Source organism: Macaca thibetana, chromosome 9, assembly GCF_024542745.1.
Source record: "Macaca thibetana thibetana isolate TM-01 chromosome 9, ASM2454274v1, whole genome shotgun sequence".
Lineage (NCBI taxonomy): Eukaryota > Metazoa > Chordata > Mammalia > Primates > Cercopithecidae > Macaca > Macaca thibetana.
In genome coordinates, this window is record NC_065586.1 from 91,847,381 (window position 1) to 91,869,307 (window position 21,927).

The window sequence follows — 21,927 nt, forward strand, 5'->3', positions numbered from 1 at the left end:
TTCAAATTTCATATTTTGGTCCCAGAGGCTAAGCATTATTATAATCATAGTTTAGTAGCATATTGAAAAATTAGCTACCATCTGTCAAATGCCAATTATTGACTAAGCACTCTATGTATATTATCTCATTTATTCATTCAAGATATTCAGAGAAACAAGGCTTTTGCCTGCTTTCATGCTTTCTCCCTTTTAAGAAAACAGATCAGCATGTGAGAAGGGAGGTTCAGCTCCTCCCCTCCAGGACCCCAGCAAGAGAGTTTCTCCCAAGGTCACCTGGTCTGGCCCAAGACAAAGCTCTATGAAGAGAACATAGGCACTGTCCTAATCAGATCTGATTCTGCTTCTGGCTTCTTATGAACTGTATGAGTTCTTCATTTTCTTGGTCTCTGAGAAAACAATAGGTAATGCCATAGATCCAGGCTTACCTTAACCATGGTCCAAACCACAGCCTCCCCTCCCCTCAAGGTTCCTGAGGGAAATACATGGCAAGACAATGACTGGCAGAGTAATATTTAGTTGTAATTATTAGAGTAATTATTAGTTGGCTGCAAACCCAAATTCAGAAGAAACTGAACCTCACTTGAATGCCCTGTGGCTGAGCTGGCACTGGCTGCTCACCTAGGACTGTTTTTGGGCCAGGGCCCTTGCCTTAGATTGAACTCCTTGAAGAGGAAGGAGGGTGTCACCTTGGCCAAGGGACTTTTTCATTCCAGTCACTGCAAGGATGTAAATCTAAAGTCAGTGAACATACCCTTGTGTCTTGAGTTTGTAACTTCTCAGAAAGTTTCACTTCCTGGGAAACATGGCCCAATTCCTGCCTTCAAGCTTGAGCAAACCTTTCCTCCTCAGGGGCCTGGAATTTCTTGCCTTTGAATGTGATTCATCCAACCACAGCAGGGAGAGGTAGGGGCTGGAAAAGGGTGGAGGAGTCTTGAACTCCCCCTGGAGGCTTTTCTGTTTGATCCCTTAGTTCCTCATTGAGATTGTTCTCCCAGCCTTCTGAACCTCAGTTTGGCAGTTCCTGAGACTATCTCATTGCCTACCTCTAAGTAGGATCTTTCTCCTCTGGATACAGCCCTCAGGGTCAGGACTGTCCTGTCCCTATTTCTGCATTGGCAGTTTCCTTCTGCTTCAGATTTTTGGTGTTTTTCGTTTTGTTTTGTTTTATGTCTTCTGTAATATACCCCTAAAACTTAAAGTCTTTTTGTCTGTTTCCTCATCTGTAAAACGGGGACAGAAATATCTACCTCATTTATAGTTGTGAGCCAGACAAGCAGTGATGGTCTGGGAAATGTCTAACAACCAACTCTCGGGGAATGGGGAGCTGATTTGTAGCACTTACCAGTTTCCATGGTGTAAGCAGTTCTACCACAGCCTATTTCAAGCTATCAGCATATCAACTGGCTCACAAAAATCTGGAAATTTTAAGAATCAGCTCTTGTGGGTGCATGAGAAAGAGTCAGCTCCAGCACACCACTTTAAATAGCAAAAAGCTGGCATACCCCAGCACCGCCCTTAAAAAGGTTAGGTCTTTATCCTAGCAGTCTTCATTCTATGCTGTCCTTCCTGCAGGGAGTTCTTATTATTGAGTCCTGCCTCTTGAAGAGTAACTATGTGCAACACAGATATCCAGTTTCATTCCCATTATTTCCAGAACTAGTTAGCCTGGGTGTTCTCAAGCCACAGAGAATTTGTTGGGGAGAGAATTTTTGCCACAGTTGCATTCAGCACTGATGATCTGAGTCTTAGTCGGTAAATATAGTATTAAAAATTCTCAATGCTTTAGTCAGTCTGGCTACCCTGTAGCCTCGGTTGCTAAACAGAATCCAATGTTGTGGACAAATTAGAAACACTAACAAGAAAGAGGGAACGCCTGTAGGGAATTACTTATGAGGTAATTTAGAAATTATGTTTAAAGACCACATTGTGCTGTTTATATAAATAAGAAAGAGAATAAACAAGTTCAATAGGAAACTGGAATTAAAGAACATTAAAAACATATTTGTCTACATATGCATACATAAATGTGTGTGTATATTTATATTTATGTTGGTGCAAAAGTAATTGTGGTTTCAGACCGTGAATTTTAAATCATTATAACTAGGCTGTAACACATCTTTATTAATCGTAATGGGAACCATTACAATCAACACATTTTTGCCAACGAGAAATAAGTTTATTTATTCCTGTAGCATAAAAATCTGTGCTTCAGTATTTGATGAACTCTTGGAAAGCATTTTCTGCACATCCTGCTGGTTGCGGAAGTGTTTTCCTTGCAAAAAGTTGTCGAGATGCTTGAAGAAGTGGTAGTCCGTTGGACAGCGATCAGGTGAATGTGGCAGATGAGGCAAAACTTCATAGCTCAATCTGTTCAACTTTTGAGGCATTGGTTGTGCGATGTGTGGTAGGGCATTGTTGTGGAGAAGAATTGCGCTCTTTCTGTTGACCGCTGCTGGCTGCAGGTGTGTTGCAGTTTTCGTTGCATGTCATTGATTTGCTGAGCATACTTCTCAGATGTAATGGTTTTGCTGGGATTCAGAAAGCTGTAGTGGATCACACTGGCAGCAGACCACCAAACAGTGACCATGACCCTTTTTTTGGTACAAGTTTGGCTTTGGGATGTACTTTGGAGCATCTTCTCGGTCCAACCACTGAGCTGGTTGTCACCAGTTGTCGTATAAAATACACTTTTCATTGTATGTCACAATCTGATTGAGAAATGGTTTGTTGTTGCGCAGAATAAGAGATGACACTTCAAAATGACGATTTTAAAACAATTTTGGTCAGCTCATGAGGCACCCATTCATCAAGCTTTTTCACCTTTCCAATTTGCTTCAAATGCTGAACAACTGTAGAATGGTCAATGTTGAGTTCTTCAGAAACTTCTCATGTAGTTGTAAGAGGATCAGCTTCGATGATTGCTCCCAGTTGGTCATTGTCAACTTCCGATGGCCGACCTCTATGTGCCTCATCTTCAAGGCTCTTGTCTTCTTTGCAAAACTTCTTGAACCACCACTGCACTGTACATTTGTTAGCAGTTCCTGGGCCAAATGCATTGTTGATGTTGTGAGTTGTCTCTGCTACTTTACAACTCACTTTGAACTCGAATAAGAAAATCGCTCAGATTTGCTTTTTGCCTAACATTATTTCCATAATCTAAAATAAACATAAAATGAAAGGAAATAATAACTCATCAGCAAAAAGGCATAAAGAAAGAGATGCCCATTAAAATGATGTATAACATAACCACATTTATTTAAGAATGTACTCCAGCATCAAAGGGCAAATTCCAACAATGCAAAAACCATGATTCCTTTTGCACGAACCTAATACGTACCCCTGGGTTATAGATACCAATCAAGTAAGGATTATCAAGTAAGGGTGACTTCTAGTATGGACATTAAGGAGCTCACCACAGATTTTGACTTCAGTGGTGCAGCATCTCATTGACATCTAAAGGCAAACTCAGGAATTCCTAGAGCTGAGTCAGTATTTCCCTCAAGAGTTGGCTTTGGGTCCATTCTGGCAAAAGAACACCTATGGGATTGAATCCCTAAAACCTTACCCTAAAAACAGGATCAGGATGATTCCTAAAGACTTTTAAAAAAAGTCATCTACCTTGGTCACAGGAACTTGGTGACGTGACCTTGAACCATCTGATTTTGAGCAATGTATCTTCCTGGGGTATTAAAAGAAGATAGTTTTTGTTCCTCAGTATAATTCTCGGGATTAAAAATGGAAGCATTCTAAACTGTTCTTTTTTTAATTTTCACTTTTTATTTTAAGTTCTGGGGTACATGTGCAGAACATGCAGGTTTATTACATAGGTATACATGTGTCATGGTGGTTTGCTGCACCCATCAACCCGTCATCTAGGTTTTACACTCCACATGCATTAGGAATTTGTTCTAATGCTCTCCTTCCCCTAGCCCCTAACCCCCTGACAGGCCCCAGTGTGTGATGTTCCCCTCCTTGTGTCCATGTGTTCTCATTGTTCAACTCCTACTTATGAGTGAGAACATGCAGTATTTGGTTTTCTGTTCTGTGTTAGTTTGCTGAGAATGATGGCTTCCAGCTTCATCCATGTCCCTGCAAAGGACATGAACTCATTCTTTTTTTATGGCTGCATAGTATTCCATGATGTATATGTGCCACATTTTCTTTATCCAGTCTATCATAGATGGGCATTTGGATTGATTCTAAGTCTTTGCTATTGTAAATAGTGCTGCAATAACATACTTATGCATATGTCTTCATAGTAGAATGATTTATAATCCTTTGGATGTATACCCAGTAACAGGATTGCTGGGTCAAATGGTATTTTGGTTCTAAATCCTTGAGAAATTGCCACATTGTCTTCCACAATGGTTGAACTAGTTTACACTCCCACCAACAGTGTAAAAGCCTTCCTATTTCTCCACAGCCTCGTCGGCATCTGTTTCCTGACTTTTTAATAATTGCCATTCTAACTGGTGGGAGATGGTATCTCATTGTGGTTTTCATTTGCATTTCTCTAATGACCAGTGATGATGAGCTTTTTTTCATATGTTTGTTAGCTGTATAAATGTTTTCTTTTGAGAAATGTCTGTTCATGTCCTTTGCCCACCTTTTGATGGGGTTGTTTTTTTTTTTCTTGTAAATTTGTTTAAGTTCCTTATAGATTCTGGATATTAGACCTTTGTCAGATGGATAGCTTGCAAAATTTTTCTCCCATTATGTAGGTTGCCTGTTCACTCTGATGATCTAGACCATTCTTAAAAGAAGATATACAAATGGCCAACAAACATGAAAAAATGCTCAATCTCACTAATTATCAGGGAAATGCAAATTAAAATCACAGTGAGACACTACCTTACTCTGCTGCAAGAATGGCCATAATTTAAAAATTAAAAAATAATAGATGTTGCTATGGATGTGGTGTAAAGGGAACACTTTTACACTGCTGGTGGGAATGTAAACCAGTACAACCACTATGGAAAACAGTATAGAGGCTCCTTAAGAAACCAAAAGTAGAACTACCATTTGATCCAGCAATCCCACTACTGGATATCTACCCAGAGGAAAAGAAGTCATTGTATGAAAAAGACACTTGCACACACATGTTCACAGCAACACGATTTGCAATTGCAAAAATATGGAACCAGTCCAAATGCCCATCAATCAATGAGTGGACAAAGAAAATGTGGTGTATATATATATATACACACACACATATATGTATACATATATATACACACACACACTATGGAATACTACTCAGCCATAAAAAGAAATGAAATCATGGCATTTGCAGCAAGGAAACATGATGTATTAAGTAAAACAAAGTGGTATGATAAAAAATTATGTCTAGTATCATCATATTTAGGTTATATATGTACATATACACATATATAATTATATAAATATATATTCACTATTTTATATTACATATCAATTTGCTGTAGATATTAAACAGTAAATCGTTAAAAAGTGTACATCTCTAGAGGATGGTTAGATTAAGGACAGACTTCCTTTTTTGTTTGTTTGTTTGAGACAGAGTCTCACTGTGTCACCCAGGCTGGAGTGCAGTGGCGTGATCTCGGCTCACTGCAAGCTCCACCTCCTGGGTTCACATCATTCTCCTCTTCAGCCTCCCAAGTATCTGGGACTACAGGCGCCCACCACCACGCCCGGCTAATTTTTTTGTATTTTTAGTAGAGACAGGGTTTCACCGTGTTAACCAGGATGGTCTTGATCTCCTGACCTCATGATCCGCCCATCTTGGCCTCCCAAAGTGCTGGGATTACAGGCGTGAGCCACCGCGCCCAGCCGAGACTTCCATTTTTAACTTGTATTTAAACGCTATATAATAAACGTGTTTCTTTTGAATAAGCCAGCATTTTAAAGATATTTCTATTTTGAAGGAAAATAAATGAATAGGGAAACTTCAAATGTTGAGAAATAAATAAGAGCAAGATTCTGAGATGCCAGAGGGAGGCTTCTGAAGGTCATGGGAAATTTTTCAAGAGCCTATGGCATGTAGTGCCTTGGGGAGTTGGAGGTGGCATGGACCAGGAGGCCCTGCTGACTTGATCGCTGTGTATCCTACTGAAGGCTCAATATGTTGCTAAATCTACCTCATAGAAATTTTTTGTTTGTTCATCTGTTTTTTATAATTTGTACTTATTTTATAAAGCAAATGTCACCACTTAGCAAAAGCAAGAGAATTTCTAGATGCTTAACTCATTGAGACTTTTGCTAATAGAATAAGCTCTAGGACTGATTTCAGAAAGTCTTTTGAAAGGTAACAATTTAAGGAAATATTTATTATTGCTCTATTACATGCTCATTATAAAAAAATCAAACTGTACAAAAAGATTAAAGTAAAAACTAAAAGGTCTCCTCTCCCTCTCGCTCCACCATCAGTTCACTAGAGGAAAAATGAGAAATAGTTGTAGTAAACAGGAAGAACTTTTCCAGGCATTAGCTATGCGAATCCAAACATACACAGTCTGTCAGTTAACAGAGATTGTTGTGCCTTAGGAACTAGAGAGAGAGCAGTTTTCTGCCGCTTATTTATAGAGCACTCACATATGCCAAGTGCCATGTTAGTGAGGGCAGATTCAACCAAGAACGAGGGAGATTCCGTGCCTGCCATCACAGAGCTGGCATTCTCGAAGGCAGGCAGAGATGAGACCAGAAACACAAGCAAAGGCAAATCAGACTGCTGCTGATCAAAATCAGACGGCTGCAAATCAAAAGGAACTGCTGGGAAAAAGAGACAGTCCTGTGAAAGGACATAACAGAGGGTCCTAGAAACCCCTCTGAGGAGGGGATGTGGAAGTCCATGGAATTCCAGCAGAGGGAATAGCAAGTGTACAGGCTTTAGGGGAGGAAAGGCTTGGCAGGGATTGAAAGCCAGGGTGGCTGGGTATGGTGGGCATGGGGGCAGGGCCAGAATATGCCTGGTTTTCAGAGACCTTGTAGGATTTGATTTTTTTCTAAGTATAATTAGGAGCCACCAAAAGTTTTAAGCAGGGGAGTGATATGATCAGATTTGTTTTTAAAAGATTCCTGTGACTGCTGTTTGCAGGATGGGTTGGACTAGAACCAGAAAGCTAACATGGAGACTAATTAAGAGGCCATTGCAGTGTCCACACGAGATGATAGTGGCTTGGGTTAAGAGAGCTGAAATAGGACCGTACCAAGATCTTTTTCTGCACCTGGCATACAATGATAATTAAAGTGCTGGAATTCCTGAGTTCAGGGCATATGGAGGCTCTCCAGTTTCTGGGGAGCTCGACTTCCTAGAGGAATGAGCATACCAGTTCAGAGGCTAAATGTATAGAGAGGTATTTATACCATTGCTCATAGGAGAAATTGCTGGTAATCAGGAGAATTACCAGTAGGGAGTTACTGAATGAATTAAGATACATCTACACCGTAGACTCCTACGTGGCCATTAGAGTGGCCCCAGCTGACTTGGAAGGATTTCTATAAAGGATTGTTAAGAAAAGCAAGATGAAGAATCTGTTTAAAATTTCATTTCTAAAACAAACCCTTTATATGTATGTGTTTGTATATGATTATAGGAGCATGGGAAAAATGGAAGGTTTCATATTAAGTTGTTAGTATGAACTCCTGTTGGGACTGAAAGTGGAAGAAAAAAAGCCAAAAAAAAAAAAAAAAAGAAAATGTATTAAAAAGGACTAATATGCTCACACTTATTTTATTAGATATATATGTCTAAGAATATTGAAAAATGCAACTTATTTCAGCTGGAACTGAGGCATATGGCCTGTTTGCAGCAGGACATTTCTTTGCTGGTGGAGGATATTTTTCCTCATCTCCGAGTCACAGTGAGCCCCCAGTGGGATCTCTGCTACCTCCTGTTTCTTTGCCTACCAAAACTCTGTTTCTTTGCCTATGCGAATTCCACTTTGGGAATCACATTTTCTTTCTACATTCACTTCTAGTTAAGTAATTTTACAGAAGGCAAATTATAATCCCCAATCTAACCGTGTTTGCCACAGAGAAAACTCTATGCTCCCCTCAAATAATCCCAGTAAACTATGACTCAGCACAGTGCCTAGTAAACAGAGCTCAGTGTGTTTGCTGAATGAACAAATGATGTGCTCCTTTAATATCCAACATGATTTCCCCTAAAAACCGGCACCCTTTTGGGTAGGAAAGAAGAAAAGCACTAGAGTTGGGGTTTGAATTGCCTCATCCAGCAAGCTCTGCTCAATCATTTTCTCCCCTTTAAATTCATGCTCTATTAAAAGAGTAAAAAAGGCAGTTATAGGGTGGTATGAAGTATAATAAAAGTTACATATGTATCATAGAATGAGAAAAATGCTAGAAGCCTATATACTATATTTAATAGCAGTTGTCACTAAGTAGTAGAATTTAGAGGTCATTTTAATAGCATTTTTTTTTTGTTTTACTGATTTTAACTTTTAACTTTTTTATAGTTCTCATGTTTGATGATGATAATGATTTTTAAAAAATTCAGTTGTGTCTAAAATAGTACCTAGCCCATAGTAGACCTGTAATGAATATTTGTTGAATAAAGATGGATTTTTAAAGGAAAGCAGTACATATTCATTATAGAAAATAGGCAAAACATAAGCACAAGGGGAAAAAACCAATTTTGCTAATCAGAGATAACTCAATAGTGTTGTATAGAATTTTCTAGTTTTATATATTTATTAAACATCCATATGTAGTACACAGTATTTTTAAATGGGATTTTTGCAACTCCTCTCTCTTTTCTTATTCTCTTTCCCCATTTTTCTTTCTCCCTGACTCTCCTATTACAATTATGGAGAAAAGTAACTGCCAGGTGGCTTAGAAATGTGTGTCAGCAGCAGAGGGGCTCCTCTTCCAGGAAGGAAACAGCTCTTGGGCCTGCAGTATCACTTTGTGTGTTAATTTACTCAGCAGAGCTTTCCAGGCACCTGCACAAGGGATGCGGCCTTTAGGAGAGCAAGTTGGCATCCCTCTGTGTGGAACACAGCCTAAAACTGCAATTTTCTCTTGTAGGCATTTTCAGCTTTTTACTTTGTGATGAATTTTTTAAACTTGACATCAGAGAAAGTCTCTCAGGAAAAGGTGACTGAGATGATGAAAAAGTTCTGCTCTCAGCCTTGGGAGGAGGTAAGTGACTAGGCACAGCAACTCTAACAGCATGAGTGCCCTGTGCCCTCGCTGATGCAGAGGATGTGAGTCTGCTCTGAAACTCCTGCTGGTTTGACCAAGATCCAGCAAATGTGTTAGAGAAGACCAGGTGGTGGACTCAGGAATGAATGTATTGGCATTCCTTGTTAACTTGACATTCAGTGGCTTAAATAAGATCTTATTTTTTTTCTCACCTAATACAAAGTCTGGCAGTAGGCAGCTGTTGGCATGGGGTCAGCAGCTCTGCTCTGTCTCAGCCATTGCTTCTTCAGCTCTGCTGTTGTACCTATTTCTTCATGGACACAAGATGGTGGCTGTGGCTTCAGGCATCACAGCCTTGTTCAGAAAGTTCAGAAAAGGGGTAGAACCAGATACATCTGTTCATTTTTACAGGAAAGCAAAAGCTATCCCAGACTCAGCAGTCTTCCCCTTATATCTCAATGGCCAGGATTGACTGGGAAAACCAGGTGCAGAATTTTGTGACCAGCTTAAGCTTAGACCTATCATGAGCCACTTCCTTGAGCTGGGCACATTGTGGCCCACTCCCCTCCACCAATCCCCAAATCAGAGTTCTGTTAGCAAGAAAGCAGGCAATTTGCAGAGTCTGCCACATACACGATTGTGGTAAAATCCTCTCCATTTCCCAGGTCCAAGATATCTCCTACTTATTCATAAACTTGAAGCACAATTTTTTTCTTACCAGAGGCACTGAGCCATTCAACATCCAGTGCCACAAGATGAAAATCAAGGGATGAGAGGTATGGAATCCACTCTGATTATAAAAGACATAGCTCAGAACAGCAGCTCTTTTTAAGTTGACAGTTGCAAAAGTGAATGGTGTTTTCATTCTTAAGAAATGCTATCAATTAAAAATAGATGCTTATCCTTGTCTGCACTAACAAGGGGGAAGAGAGGCTGAGCAAGAGCTGGGAAGCTTGCCATTCTCTCCAGGTATTTTGTCTAGAACATGAAAGAAATGTGGTCAGGGCCTTCATCAAGAGTTGCTCAAATGTCTCAGCACTTTACAAAAAGGTTAGCGGTGGTTTTTTGCATCTGGTGGTAATCTGTGGAGGAAGATAAGCATGTTGGAGTGGAGGCAATTTGAGACCAGGCCTACATATGGCTGCTGAGGAAGCAGATTTAGGCTGTTCTTTGAAAAAAAATTACTTCTGGTTTAGATTAAAAGTTCTCATCCTGGCTAACACGGTGAAACCCCGTGTCTACTAAAAATACAAAAACATTAGCTGGGCGTGGTGGCGGGTGCCTGTAGTCCCAGCTACTCAGGAGGCTGAGGCAGGAGAATGGTGTGAACCCGGGAGGCAGAGCTTGCAGTGAGCCGAGATTGCGCCACTGCACTCGAGCCTGGGCGACAGAGCGAGACTCCGTCTCAAAAAAAAAAAAAAAGTTTTGTCAGGTTTCCTCTCTTATCCACATCTCATTTTTTACTTCATAAGATTATGTTAGGCTGGGAATGCTTATATCTAGATCTGTAGGTCTGCTCAGGTAAGTCATGTGGGGAATTGTTCAGAGGCCCTGCAAGGAAGCTAAGAAGGGCCCGCATTTGGGAGAATTCCTGAAGCATTTGGGGAAGGGGTTGCAGAGTTAGACCCCTGTCCTCACCCAGAGCCTATAGCATTGAGGTGGATGTTATGACCCAGGGTTCACTTTCCCAAGCTGCATCATTCACCCAGATAGAAAACATAGTTTTGTCAAGTACATTGTTAGGAAGTGACGCTTTCCCTCCTAACTTAATCGTGGGTAAGGACTGCTACTCCAGTATGGCTTGTGTTTGGGAATGTTCCTTCTAAACACCTTTGGTAGAGAGATAATAGCAATGTTTAAGTATGTACTATGTGTTGACAGTGGTGGACGTTTGCTTTCTGTGCTTTATGCATATCTATCATGCTGCCTTTCCCTGCTTTGGCAAGGGAAATAAAATGCAAACCATACTTGCTGACACTTCAGGTGCCTGAAGTCATTGGGTCTCTGAAGTGGAGAGACTGGGCGAGTGAGTGGAAGGGAGACTCCATGGTTGTCTTCTGGCAGCTTCATTAGAGGGCGAGCAGAATCTTTCAGCAGCCTGAACGCAGCCACTTTTCTACTCTGAAAATCTGGGCATCCAAGATCTGGTCAGTCCAAGTGAGCAACGTGATTAGATTCTATGTGTACTGATGACCAGTTATATCTCAGTGTACTCTGGATCCTCACATTCAGCCTCGTGAATATTCAGCCTTTCTAGGGAAAGGCATCCCATTTTTGAAGATCCGTCAATGCCCCTTTATTGGAGGCCGGAAAGAGGATATCCATGAAGGGAAGAGAACCTCGTCATGTTCCACTGCCCTGGGAATAGAAAGGAGAGAAGAGAGAGGGGAAGGTGGAAGAGAAAGGAGAGAGGAAAGTAGACTTCCTCTCCCAATTTGGAGAGCACACAGTAATGAATCCACCTACAGGCATGAGCATGATCAATTCTGGATTGATGAAGAAGGTGGATGCCTTTTTGGCTTCTATATTTTTGGCTACTGTCATAACCTTCAGGAGGCCAGACTGCATAGCCAATGTACAGCTTTCCAGAAGGAGGAGGGGAATAGAAGTGTTAAAGAATTCAGGGAAATTAGGCCAAAATGGCATCTCCCAGCCCCCCCCCGCCCCACCCCACACAAGGTATAGGCCAGCCTTTAAGGACCTACAGGGGCTCAGCACTTTCAAGTTGGACCTAAGAAGATTCTTGGGATTTTGTATCCCATAGGTATCCTTCAATTGACAAGCCCAAAACTACTTCGATAGGGGAGGAGGTCTTTTCACAAAGGGAAAGCAGAATGCAGTGACTGAAAGGAAGGGGTAGGGACCTGGACAGGCAATGTCAACTGATGTCCACACCAAGGTCTCAAGAGGATGTCACATGAAGAGGAATCAATCAAAGGGTAATTTCCAGAACTGTGCTGAAAAGACAAGCTCCAAGCTGGGTCATTCTGAGGATTTCATCAGAGCAAGACAAGGCAGTCTAGTTATGGACTTATCCTTTCAGAAACTGGGGACAGGCAGGAACCAAGTGAGAAACAGACCCCAGGCAGGAGTTAGGATTTGCAGATGGGATGACTCACGAAAGGGAGAGAAATCTGGGAAAATAGGGGTGTGGTTTAGGCATCCAGGAGATACTACATATAAAACATCTGGCATAGGTCCAGATGGTACATGATGCAGGCATAACAAATGTTCTCTCTCTGCCAAGGGTGTCCAGGAGGCAATGCCTATCTGAAGGGCTGAGGGATGGAGCAGCAGACAGAAGTCCAGGCTGAACTAGAGAGGTCCTGGCCTGTTGTCCTCAAATTGAGGGCAGGAGAATTGCAGAGGAGGCTGTGGGCATCTGGGTGTATATTCACAACAGCTAGGCTAGGTCAGGGCAAGGGATGGCAAGCAGCTCTTAATATTTTTAGTAGGGAATAGGATGAGTAAACATAGGAAGGACTCAAGGAAACAACCACTTTGCATGACTCAGATGCAAAAAAAGACATTAAGACAGAAGATAGAAGGTGAGATGTTGGCAGTGCTAGCAGTCCTCAGCAAAATGCTGCCTAAACTGTGTTCCAGAGCTGTGTTTCTCAAACTTTACTGTGCACATGAATCATCTGGGAATCATATTGGAATGCAGATTCTGAATTGGTAGTTCTAGGGTGAGGACTAACCAGCTCCCAAGTGATGCTGATTCTGCCAGTCCAGGGACTAAAGTGAGTGGTAAGGCTTTTAATGACACTGTTAAGATGCTCACAGAGGCTCTGGGCCAAAGGCTCTGGTCAACAGCATACAGAAAACTCAGATTAAACAAAGTTTAGGGGATGAACAGAAGTGCTGAAATTTAGTGTTTCGGAACCTACTAGACCACAGGAACTACTTTTTTCCTGGAGAACCTATTATTATCTCACAGAAACCTGTGCAGGAAAAGCTTCCTTAAGAGATCCTAAACTATAAAACTCTGCTCGCACTGAAGGAGTGCAGCACCACCCCCAAAGCCCTCTGGAAGAGGCCAACCTTCAGGTGCACCGGAGCTGGGGCGTTCCCCTCCCTTCATCAGGTCTACTAGAGAAAAAGAGGGCCACAGAGAGATGCCTATTGTACGAGTATGATTTCTCCTTCACTTCACTTCTAGATAAAAACATCTTACGCTGGAGTAAAGGAGAAGTACCTGAGTGAATACTGCTTTTCTGGTACCTACATTCTCTCCCTACTTCTGCAAGGCTATCATTTCACAGCTGATTCCTGGGAGCACATCCATTTCATTGGCAAGGTAATTTGGGGGCCTGTTGGGCTAGGGGGAGGTTGGGGTTCGGTGGTAGTGACTGAAGCAGTTTGGGGCTTGAAAGAGGGGGAAGTCAGCCTGGTGTAGCTTTGGCCTGATGTTCTGTTCTACCATTCTGCTTCGAACCCTGGCATTCTGTGTCAAGCCCTCCTGGGTCTGTTGGCCCGCTGTGGGCAACCTCTCTAAGGACAGCTACTTGCATTTTCAGTTGCACCTTCCCACATAACAGTGACTAATTCCTTACAAAACAAAACACAAAATGAGATATATTAAAGTAACAGCATTTCAGCAGCTACAATGACTGTGTGCTGACTTCAGCAGCCCTCTGAAAGGCCCCTTCCATAAGCTGGGAAAGTATGATCATGGTTTCATCATCCTTGTTGGTTATTACTTCAAGGTTGACCAATCTGAAAGCTCAGTGTGAAGAAGGGGACTGAGTGGCTGTGAATGATAAGATCATTGTTTAGAAGCCAGGCTTAGCATGAGTCCGGAAGAAGCAACTTCAATGCTGTGCTTTACCATAGCGCCACCTGCAGGTATCCAGGAATAGAGAACTCAGCTGAGCGACTCATGCTTGACCAAAAATACCCAGAGCAGTGTGTCTCTACCTTTTTAAGCCCATGCTCACTAGTGGGGAAAACATTTTACCCCCTGTATTAAATATGGTGATTTCAAGCAAAACAAAGCATTGAGACAGAGGGCTGTAGAAGGCCTGAGGATAACAGTGTCCTTACACTCTTGTCAGTGCTGATCTTGCTAATTCAAACTTAAATCTTTTCCTTGTTATAATATTCCAGACTTCCTTTAATTCCAGCACTTTATTTTGTTTGAAAGATTATACCTATGTCAAATTTAGGACTGACACATGAGGTAGTCATAATGCATGTGTGTATATACATTTTTTTAAAGAGACATGGTCTCACCCTGTCACCCAGGCTGGAATGAAGTGGTATGATCAGAGCTCACTAAAGCCTCAAACTCCTGGGATTAAGTGATCCTCCCCACCCAGGCTCCCAAATAGCTGAGACTACAGACATGTTCCACCGTGCCCAGCTAATTTTATTTTCTGGAGAGACAGGGTCTCACTATGTTGCCCAGGCTAGTCTCAAACTCATGGCCTCAAGTGATCCTCTCTCCTTGGCCTCCCAAAGTGCTGAGATTACAGGCATGAGCCAGCCAGTGATTTATATTGTTTGAATTCTTCCAATGCATGATCCAATAATTCTAAGCCCTAGGTGATAACTCCTCTAACGCCTCCAACCACAAACAACAGACTTTCCCCACTATTTGCAGATCCAGGGCAGCGACGCCGGCTGGACTTTGGGCTACATGCTGAACCTGACCAACATGATCCCAGCTGAGCAACCATTGTCCACACCTCTCTCCCATTCCACCTATGTCTTCCTCATGGTTCTGTTCTCCCTGGTCCTTGTCATAGTGGCCATCATAGGCTTGCTTATCTTTCACAAGCCTTCGTATTTCTGGAAAGATATGGTATAGCAAGAGCGGCTGAAATATGCTGGCTGGAGTGAGGAAAAAAATTGTCCAGGGAGCATTTTCCTCCATCGCAGTGTTCAAGGCCCTCCTTCCCTGTTTGCCAGGGCTAGTCTTGACCAGTGTGAAGCTTCCTTGGCTTTTACTGAAGCCTTTCTTTTGGAGCTATTCAACATCCTCTGCCTCAAGGACTTCCGGCAGACACTGTCTCTTTCATGAGTTTTTCCCAGCTATCCCTTTCTCCTTTGTACTTTGTGCTTGTGTAGGTTTTAAAGACCTGACACCTTTCATAATCTTTGCTTTATAAAAGAACAATGTTGACTTTGTCTAGAAGAACTGAGAGTCCTGAGTCCTGTGATGGGAGGCTGAGCTGGCTGAAAGAAGAATCTCAGGAACTGGTTCAGTTGTACTCTTTAAGAACCCCTTTCTCTTTCCTGTTTGCCATCCATTGAGAAAGCCATACAATGCCTTTGAAGAAGGCAGACACACATTCCACTCCCAGCCTGCCCTGTGGGTAGGAGAATTTTCTACAGTGGGCAAATATGTGCTAAAGCCAAAGAGTTTTTTAAGAAATATATGTGCTCATGCAGTAAATACAGTTCTCAATCCCACCCAAAGCAGGGATGTCAATAAATCACATTCCTAGGTGATACCCAAATGCTACAGAGTGGAACACTCAGACCAGAGACTTGCGAAAAGCAGATGTACATATATGCATTCAAACATCAGGGCTTACTATGTGGTAGGTGGTATACACATATCACAAAGAAAAATACAGTTACAACTCAGGGTCACAAAAAATGCATCTTCCAACGCATATTTTTATTATGGTAAAATATACATAAATACAATTCACCATTTTAACATTTAATTCATATTAAATACATACAAATCAGTGACATTTAGTACATTCACAGTGTTGTGCCACCATCACCACTATTTAGTTCCAGAACATTTGCATCAACAAGAAATTGTCTAGAGACAAGACTATCCTGGGTAGGCAGAAACCATAGATCTTTCTGTTTACAGCTGTGGAAACCAACTGTACCATAAAGATAGTTCGCTGAGTTTTAAAGCCAAGCCACATCTTATTTTTCCGAGGTTTAATTTAGTGAGAGGGCAGCATTAGTGTGGAGTGGCATGCTTTTGCCCTATCATGGAATTTACACATCAGAATGTGCAGGAACCAAGTCTGGAAGTGTTGCCACCCCTGTCACAAAACATGGGCTTTGTTTGCTTATTCCATGAAGCAGCAGCTATGGACTTTACCATGGAAACATGAAGAGACCCTGTACCCCTTTCCTTAGGATTGTTGCAAGAGTTACCTGTTGAGCAGGATTGACTGGTGATGTTTCATTCTGACCTTGTTCCAAGCTCTCCATCTCTAGATCTGGGGACTGACTGCTGAGCTGATGGGGAAAGAAAAGCTCTCACACAAACCAGAAGCCAAATGTCCCTATATCTCTTGAATGATCAAGTCACTTTTGACAACAGCCAGCTGAATATAAAAACTTAATAAAGCTGTGGAAAGGAACTCTTAATCTTCTTTTCTGCTACTTACGTTAAATTCACTAAATCTTGATTAGGAATCAAAATTCGAATTGGGACATGTTCAAATTCTTTCTAGTGGTAGTTGCCTATACTGTCTTTGCTGCTGTTGGTTGAGCATTTGTGGTGTACCACGCTGTGTGCTCAAGGGCATTACATTCATCTTCTCATTTAATCCTCACAACAATCCGAAGAAGGTAGGTGTTACCATTCCCACTTCACAGAAACAGAAACTGAGGTTCAGAGAGGTTAAGTCATTTGCCCAAATGGCAGAGCCAAACCTGCCATGCACCTAACCATTATTTTCTTTCCCAAACATACCAGGCTGTCTCCTCATAACTTCCAAGCATGCACTTAAAACTCCACAAGAATACAGGGTTCATGGGACATGGTATTCATAGAAAGGGAGGCAGAAAGCTGGTCTGTTTCTGATAGGCTTGTGATTTAATATCATTCTGCTCATGTGCTTTGGATGGAAGCACGTGTGGCATATGATGCTAATCAGTGGTTCCCATACCCCCGGCTTCCTAATTTTAATGTTTGCTCACTGCACAGTAGATTGACATCAAATAGTGGCTGACGATGATGAAAATAAAGGTCAAATAAGTTAAGCCAATAGCAGCTCCCTTTTTCCTTCTGTCTGCATATACAAAGCACTGTCATGCACACAATCTATTCCAACCCTCACAACAACCCAGAAGGGTGTAAATAGTATTTCCATTTTACAAATGAGGGTCACACAAACGACTACATGGCAGAGCAGATACTGACACATCTGGTTGAAGCCTATTGCTTTTTCTTTTCTAAACACTTTCCCTCAGCAAGATGGAATTAGACTTCACAAGTCTCCTTCAGAGAACACAAATCTTTTGTTATTCCATTCCTGTTCTGTTGCCTAGGTCCAATCTCCCGCTCCCTAGAGACGCAAAAAAAAAAAAAAAAAACCCCAAAAAAAACACCCCCCCCCCCACACACAAAAACCCTTTAAGGTATTTGGGAGCCAAACTCCACTTGTTAAAATCTCAAATTATGGAGACAATCAGCAGATACAACCTAACCCCAATTCTTTTGAAGGAAAGGTTGATTTAGAGGCAGATCCAGGAATCTGCTTTGGGCCACTTTGGGTGGGGTAGATGAAATAAGATGGGTCACTGTTAACTAATTTTAATATTGGATTGGCCATTGGTTATAACTGATTACCATTCTCCCCTGGATTTTCACCCAGGACTCAAAACTTGGTTCTGCTAATCCTGTTCCTTTATGAGGAACCTTTTAAAGTTTCCTTTATAAGGTAGGAGTTTTTAAATTAATTGATTTATTTTTTTGAGACGGAGTCTCACTCTGTCACCCAGGCTGGAGTGCAGTGGCACAATCTCGGCTCACTGCAAGCTCCGCCTCCTGGGTTCATGCCATTCTGCCTCAGCTTCCTCAGTAGCTGGGACTACAGGCGCCCACCACCATGTCTGGCTAATTTTTTTTTTGTATTTTTAGTAGAGACGGGGTTTCACTATGTTAGCCAGGATGGTCTTGATCTCCTGACCTCATGATCTGCCCGCCTCGGCCTCCTAAAGTGCTGGGATTACAGGCATGAGCCACCACGCCTGGCCAGGAGGTTTTTTTTGTATGAACCTATAGGGGAGAAAAGAGATCAGCAGAAGTTGTTACTTTTTTTTTTTTTTTTTTTTTGAGACAGTCTCACTCCGTTGCCCAGGCTGGAGTGCAGTGGCGCTATCTTGGCTCACTGCAACCTCTGCCTCCTGGGTTCAAGCGATTCTCCTGCCTCAGCCTCCCAAGTAGCTGGGATTGCAGGTGTCCACCACCATGCCCGGCTAATTTTTGTATTTTTAGTAGAGACGGGGTTTCACCATGTTGGCCAGGCTGGTCTCAAACTCCCAATCTCAGGTGATCCACCCGCCTTGGGCTCCCAAAGTGCTGGGATTACAGGAGTGAGCCACCGTGCCCGGCCGGAAGTGGTTACTTCTGTAGACAAAAGAATAAGGCTACTTAATCAGGCTTTCTGTGTAACAGAAAGAGAAAGAAAACATAAAAGTTTCAATTCATCCAATTCTTAATAAGAAATATATAAATAAAAGTTTTTTAAAGTACACTTCATTTTAATGTTGTATCAGTCAAGGTCCCTGCAAGAGACAGATGGTACACTCAAACTGGGTAACACAGGAGAGTTTAAGAAAGCAACTAAATCCAAAATACTATCAAGGAATCAATATAAAAATTGTTAATATTTTTCTCATACTGTTTTCAAAATATATTGTGAATATTACATTTACAGCACATCTTAATTAGGACTAGCCGTATTTCAAGTGCTCAGCTCACATATTGCTTGTAGCTACCATATTGGACAGCACATGTCCAAAAAAATACATGTAAAGTTAAAGTTTAAAAGACACAGGAACTAAACCCTCATCGTCCTTCCCTTGGGAGGTAGTTTAGAGAGCTATAGATGCTGTAACATTTTTGCTATTGTTTATTATACATGACATTATTCCTAAAAAGGCTTTTGAGATCCTAGGTTGTATTCCTCAGGTTTTGTTGCCTTCCCATGAAGGTGTGAAGGCAGGGATGCCTGTTATTCAGTCCAGGATGCATGACGAGAGACCTTGGGAAAGTTTCATCTAGATTTAAAGAGAATTCTTGATGCTTACGTTCCATACTCAAAATGCAAATTTGAATATTAAAATAAAGATGATTTTTCTTTTGGAGCTAGTCTTGCTCTGTTGCCCAGGGTGGGATGCAGTGGCATGATCACTGCAGCCTCGACCTCACAGGCTCAAGCGATTCTCCTGCCTCAGCCTCCTAAGCAGCTAGGACTACAGGTGTGTACCACCGTGCCTACCTATTTTTTTTTCTGTAGAGACAGGGTTTCCCTATGTTGTCCAGGCTGGTCTCAAACTCCTGGCCTCAAGCAATCCTCCTGCCTTGGCCTCCCAAAGTGTTGAGATTACAGGTGTAAGCCACTGCACCCAGCCAAGATGAATATTTTAATAGCTCACAGAACAAAGTTTGCCACATAATGATAAAATTACTATTAAAACATATTCCCATTTATTGTCAGTTTAAAAGATGAACTGAGTTTCACCCAAACTGGTCTGGCCCCTCTCTGATAAAACTTCCAGTAGTTGCTGTCCTGTTAGAACATGACAGTTGCTCATAACTAGCTTTGCTTACTAACCATGTTTCTTTCCATTTGTATTAGGTTCTTTTTATAACAGCTCAAAGTTTCATTAATTGCTGCAATAAACATTGATTTTCATGTTTGTGAGTCTGCAAGCCAGCTGGGCGGCTCTACTTCAGGTGGTAAGGGTGGATCAGAGCTATTCATATACCTCTTGTTCTCCTTGTCTAGTGGTTTCTAGGGATATGTTCTCATAATGAACCCCACAGAGGCTCGTGAAAGTGAGAGGAAACTACGATGCCTCTTAAGGCCTTGGTCAGGATGGGGTCTCCTGTCACTTCCATCGCAGTCTATTGTAAGTCATATGACCAAGTTCAATAAAATATAAACAAGTTAGAAAAGCAATGGGAGGAATGGCAAAGTCATATGGCCAAGGCCATGAGTGATTAATTTTAACACAGGAAAAAAGTGAAGCATTAAACGCAATTATTTAATATACAGTGCCTCATTAACTGAAATATAAAATGTGTTTACTGTAAAATATAATCTGCTTATCTCAGCAAAGAAATACTATCTTTAAAAAATATCATTACTTCTAAGACGTCTTCAGTCTGCAACTTCTTTCCATAGCCTTAATCAGGATGCTCTGGCAGCTCCTACATTAGCCTCACATTGTAAACTGGTAGATTTCCTAGGAAACCACACATCTATTTATTTTTCTTATTTTATATGTTTAGGACAATGTATAGCTAATTACCCTACTTTTATTTGCATACAAATCTAATACAATCAGTTTTATCACAGATATAATGGATTTTTCAATAGTGAGGATAGAGGTGCCTCCATGAGCCTTCTCTTTAGAAAAGTGGCATTCAAGACTCTTCATTTGAAGTGAAGATTGCTATATCTTTTGCATTGCTGTATTTTAGATAAATTAAGTTATAAATTGACACTATAATCAACTGACACCATGATCAGTGATGATGATCACCCTCATCAGCACTAGAGTTGACTTTTTGTTTTTATAACCCCTTTGCATGTATGTTGAATAGCAAAGTTCATCAGAGAACATGTATTAGTCAATGGTAAGTAAGATATCCTCATCTAAGAAATAACATCACCTCTTCTAATAAAGTTCTAAGAGAGGGAAGAAAAAGTCTTGGGAGCTAGTCAGGAAATAGTGTGTATTTGCAATTACCTAAACTGAACTCTACCATTACTCCTAACCCAGCTCCTCCTCCTGTGTTTTACATGATTAATGCCACCCCTGCCTCAACTAACCAAGATCAGCTTCATCACTGGGACCTCCCCATTCTTCCTGTGCAATATTTTTCTTTTTTATTTCTCCTTCTAATATTACTGTTATCGCTCCAGTAAAGATCTGTAATATATTTCATCTGGACTGATACCAGGAATGGTGGTGTTGCTTCCAATCTGTTGCTGCTAGATTAATCTTTGCAAAGCACAGGCTTAATTTCATTGCTCCTTAACTAAAACCACTGGTGGCTTTCCAATGCCTAAAAAATAAAGTCAACCTCCCCAGCAGACATTCAAGGCTTTCAGTGATCCATGGCTGTCAGCTCTCTCCAGGCTCACATCCCACTCCACTCCTCTGATGTTTCCTACACTACACTACACTACACTACACTACACTACACTACACTACAGCCAGGTAGAATGACTGTTCACCCAACACCAGTCAGGTTGTCTTCTCAACCTGAAATACTCTTGCACCTTCAAAGCTCAGTTCAAGTGCCCCTTCATTTGTGAAGCCTTCTCCAAGTCTCCAAGTCAGAATGTCTCTTCCTTGTGCTACCACAACCCTTTACCTGAGCCTCCATTAGTGCACTGAGACCATTCTGTTCAGTGTTCGGGTGAAGCTTCTTGGTGCAAAATATGTTACCTATTTCTTTCTGAAAAGTCGGATTCAGGGATATTTTAGTAGGACCCAAGGTAATAGTTCTAGCCAACCTCCCTGTCCACTGCCAAGCCGACTACAAACCCTTCTGTTGCTGGCGAGCTGGTCCATGCCACTAGTTCTGCTTCATTCTATTTATCTCTTAATGTAACCATCTTCTTCCTCCAGGTTTTAAGAACCAGCCCAACTCCTGGTTCCCTGATGAAGCTTATATTCCTCTACCCACATCGAACTTTTTCTTTTTGGAACATGCCTTTAGTTTCTGTGTAGTTTGCCATGCAGCACTTTATTGTACACATTATTAAAACAGAATTTTAAGGATTAGAATGAACCTTAAAAGATCACGCGTCTCAAAATTTAATGTACATACAAATTACCCAG

The 21,927-nt window shown here is 41.5% G+C and overlaps 1 protein-coding gene across 1 annotated transcript in view; it reads left to right on the top strand.

The window, feature by feature from the left end:
- Positions 1-21,927, top strand: part of CC2D2B (coiled-coil and C2 domain containing 2B) — a 344,324-nt gene that overhangs the window by 165,570 nt on the left and 156,827 nt on the right. Inside the window, 2 exon segments of the mRNA XM_050802958.1 lie at positions 9,025-9,138; positions 13,304-13,441. Coding sequence (XP_050658915.1) covers positions 9,025-9,138; positions 13,304-13,441 — 252 coding nt within the window.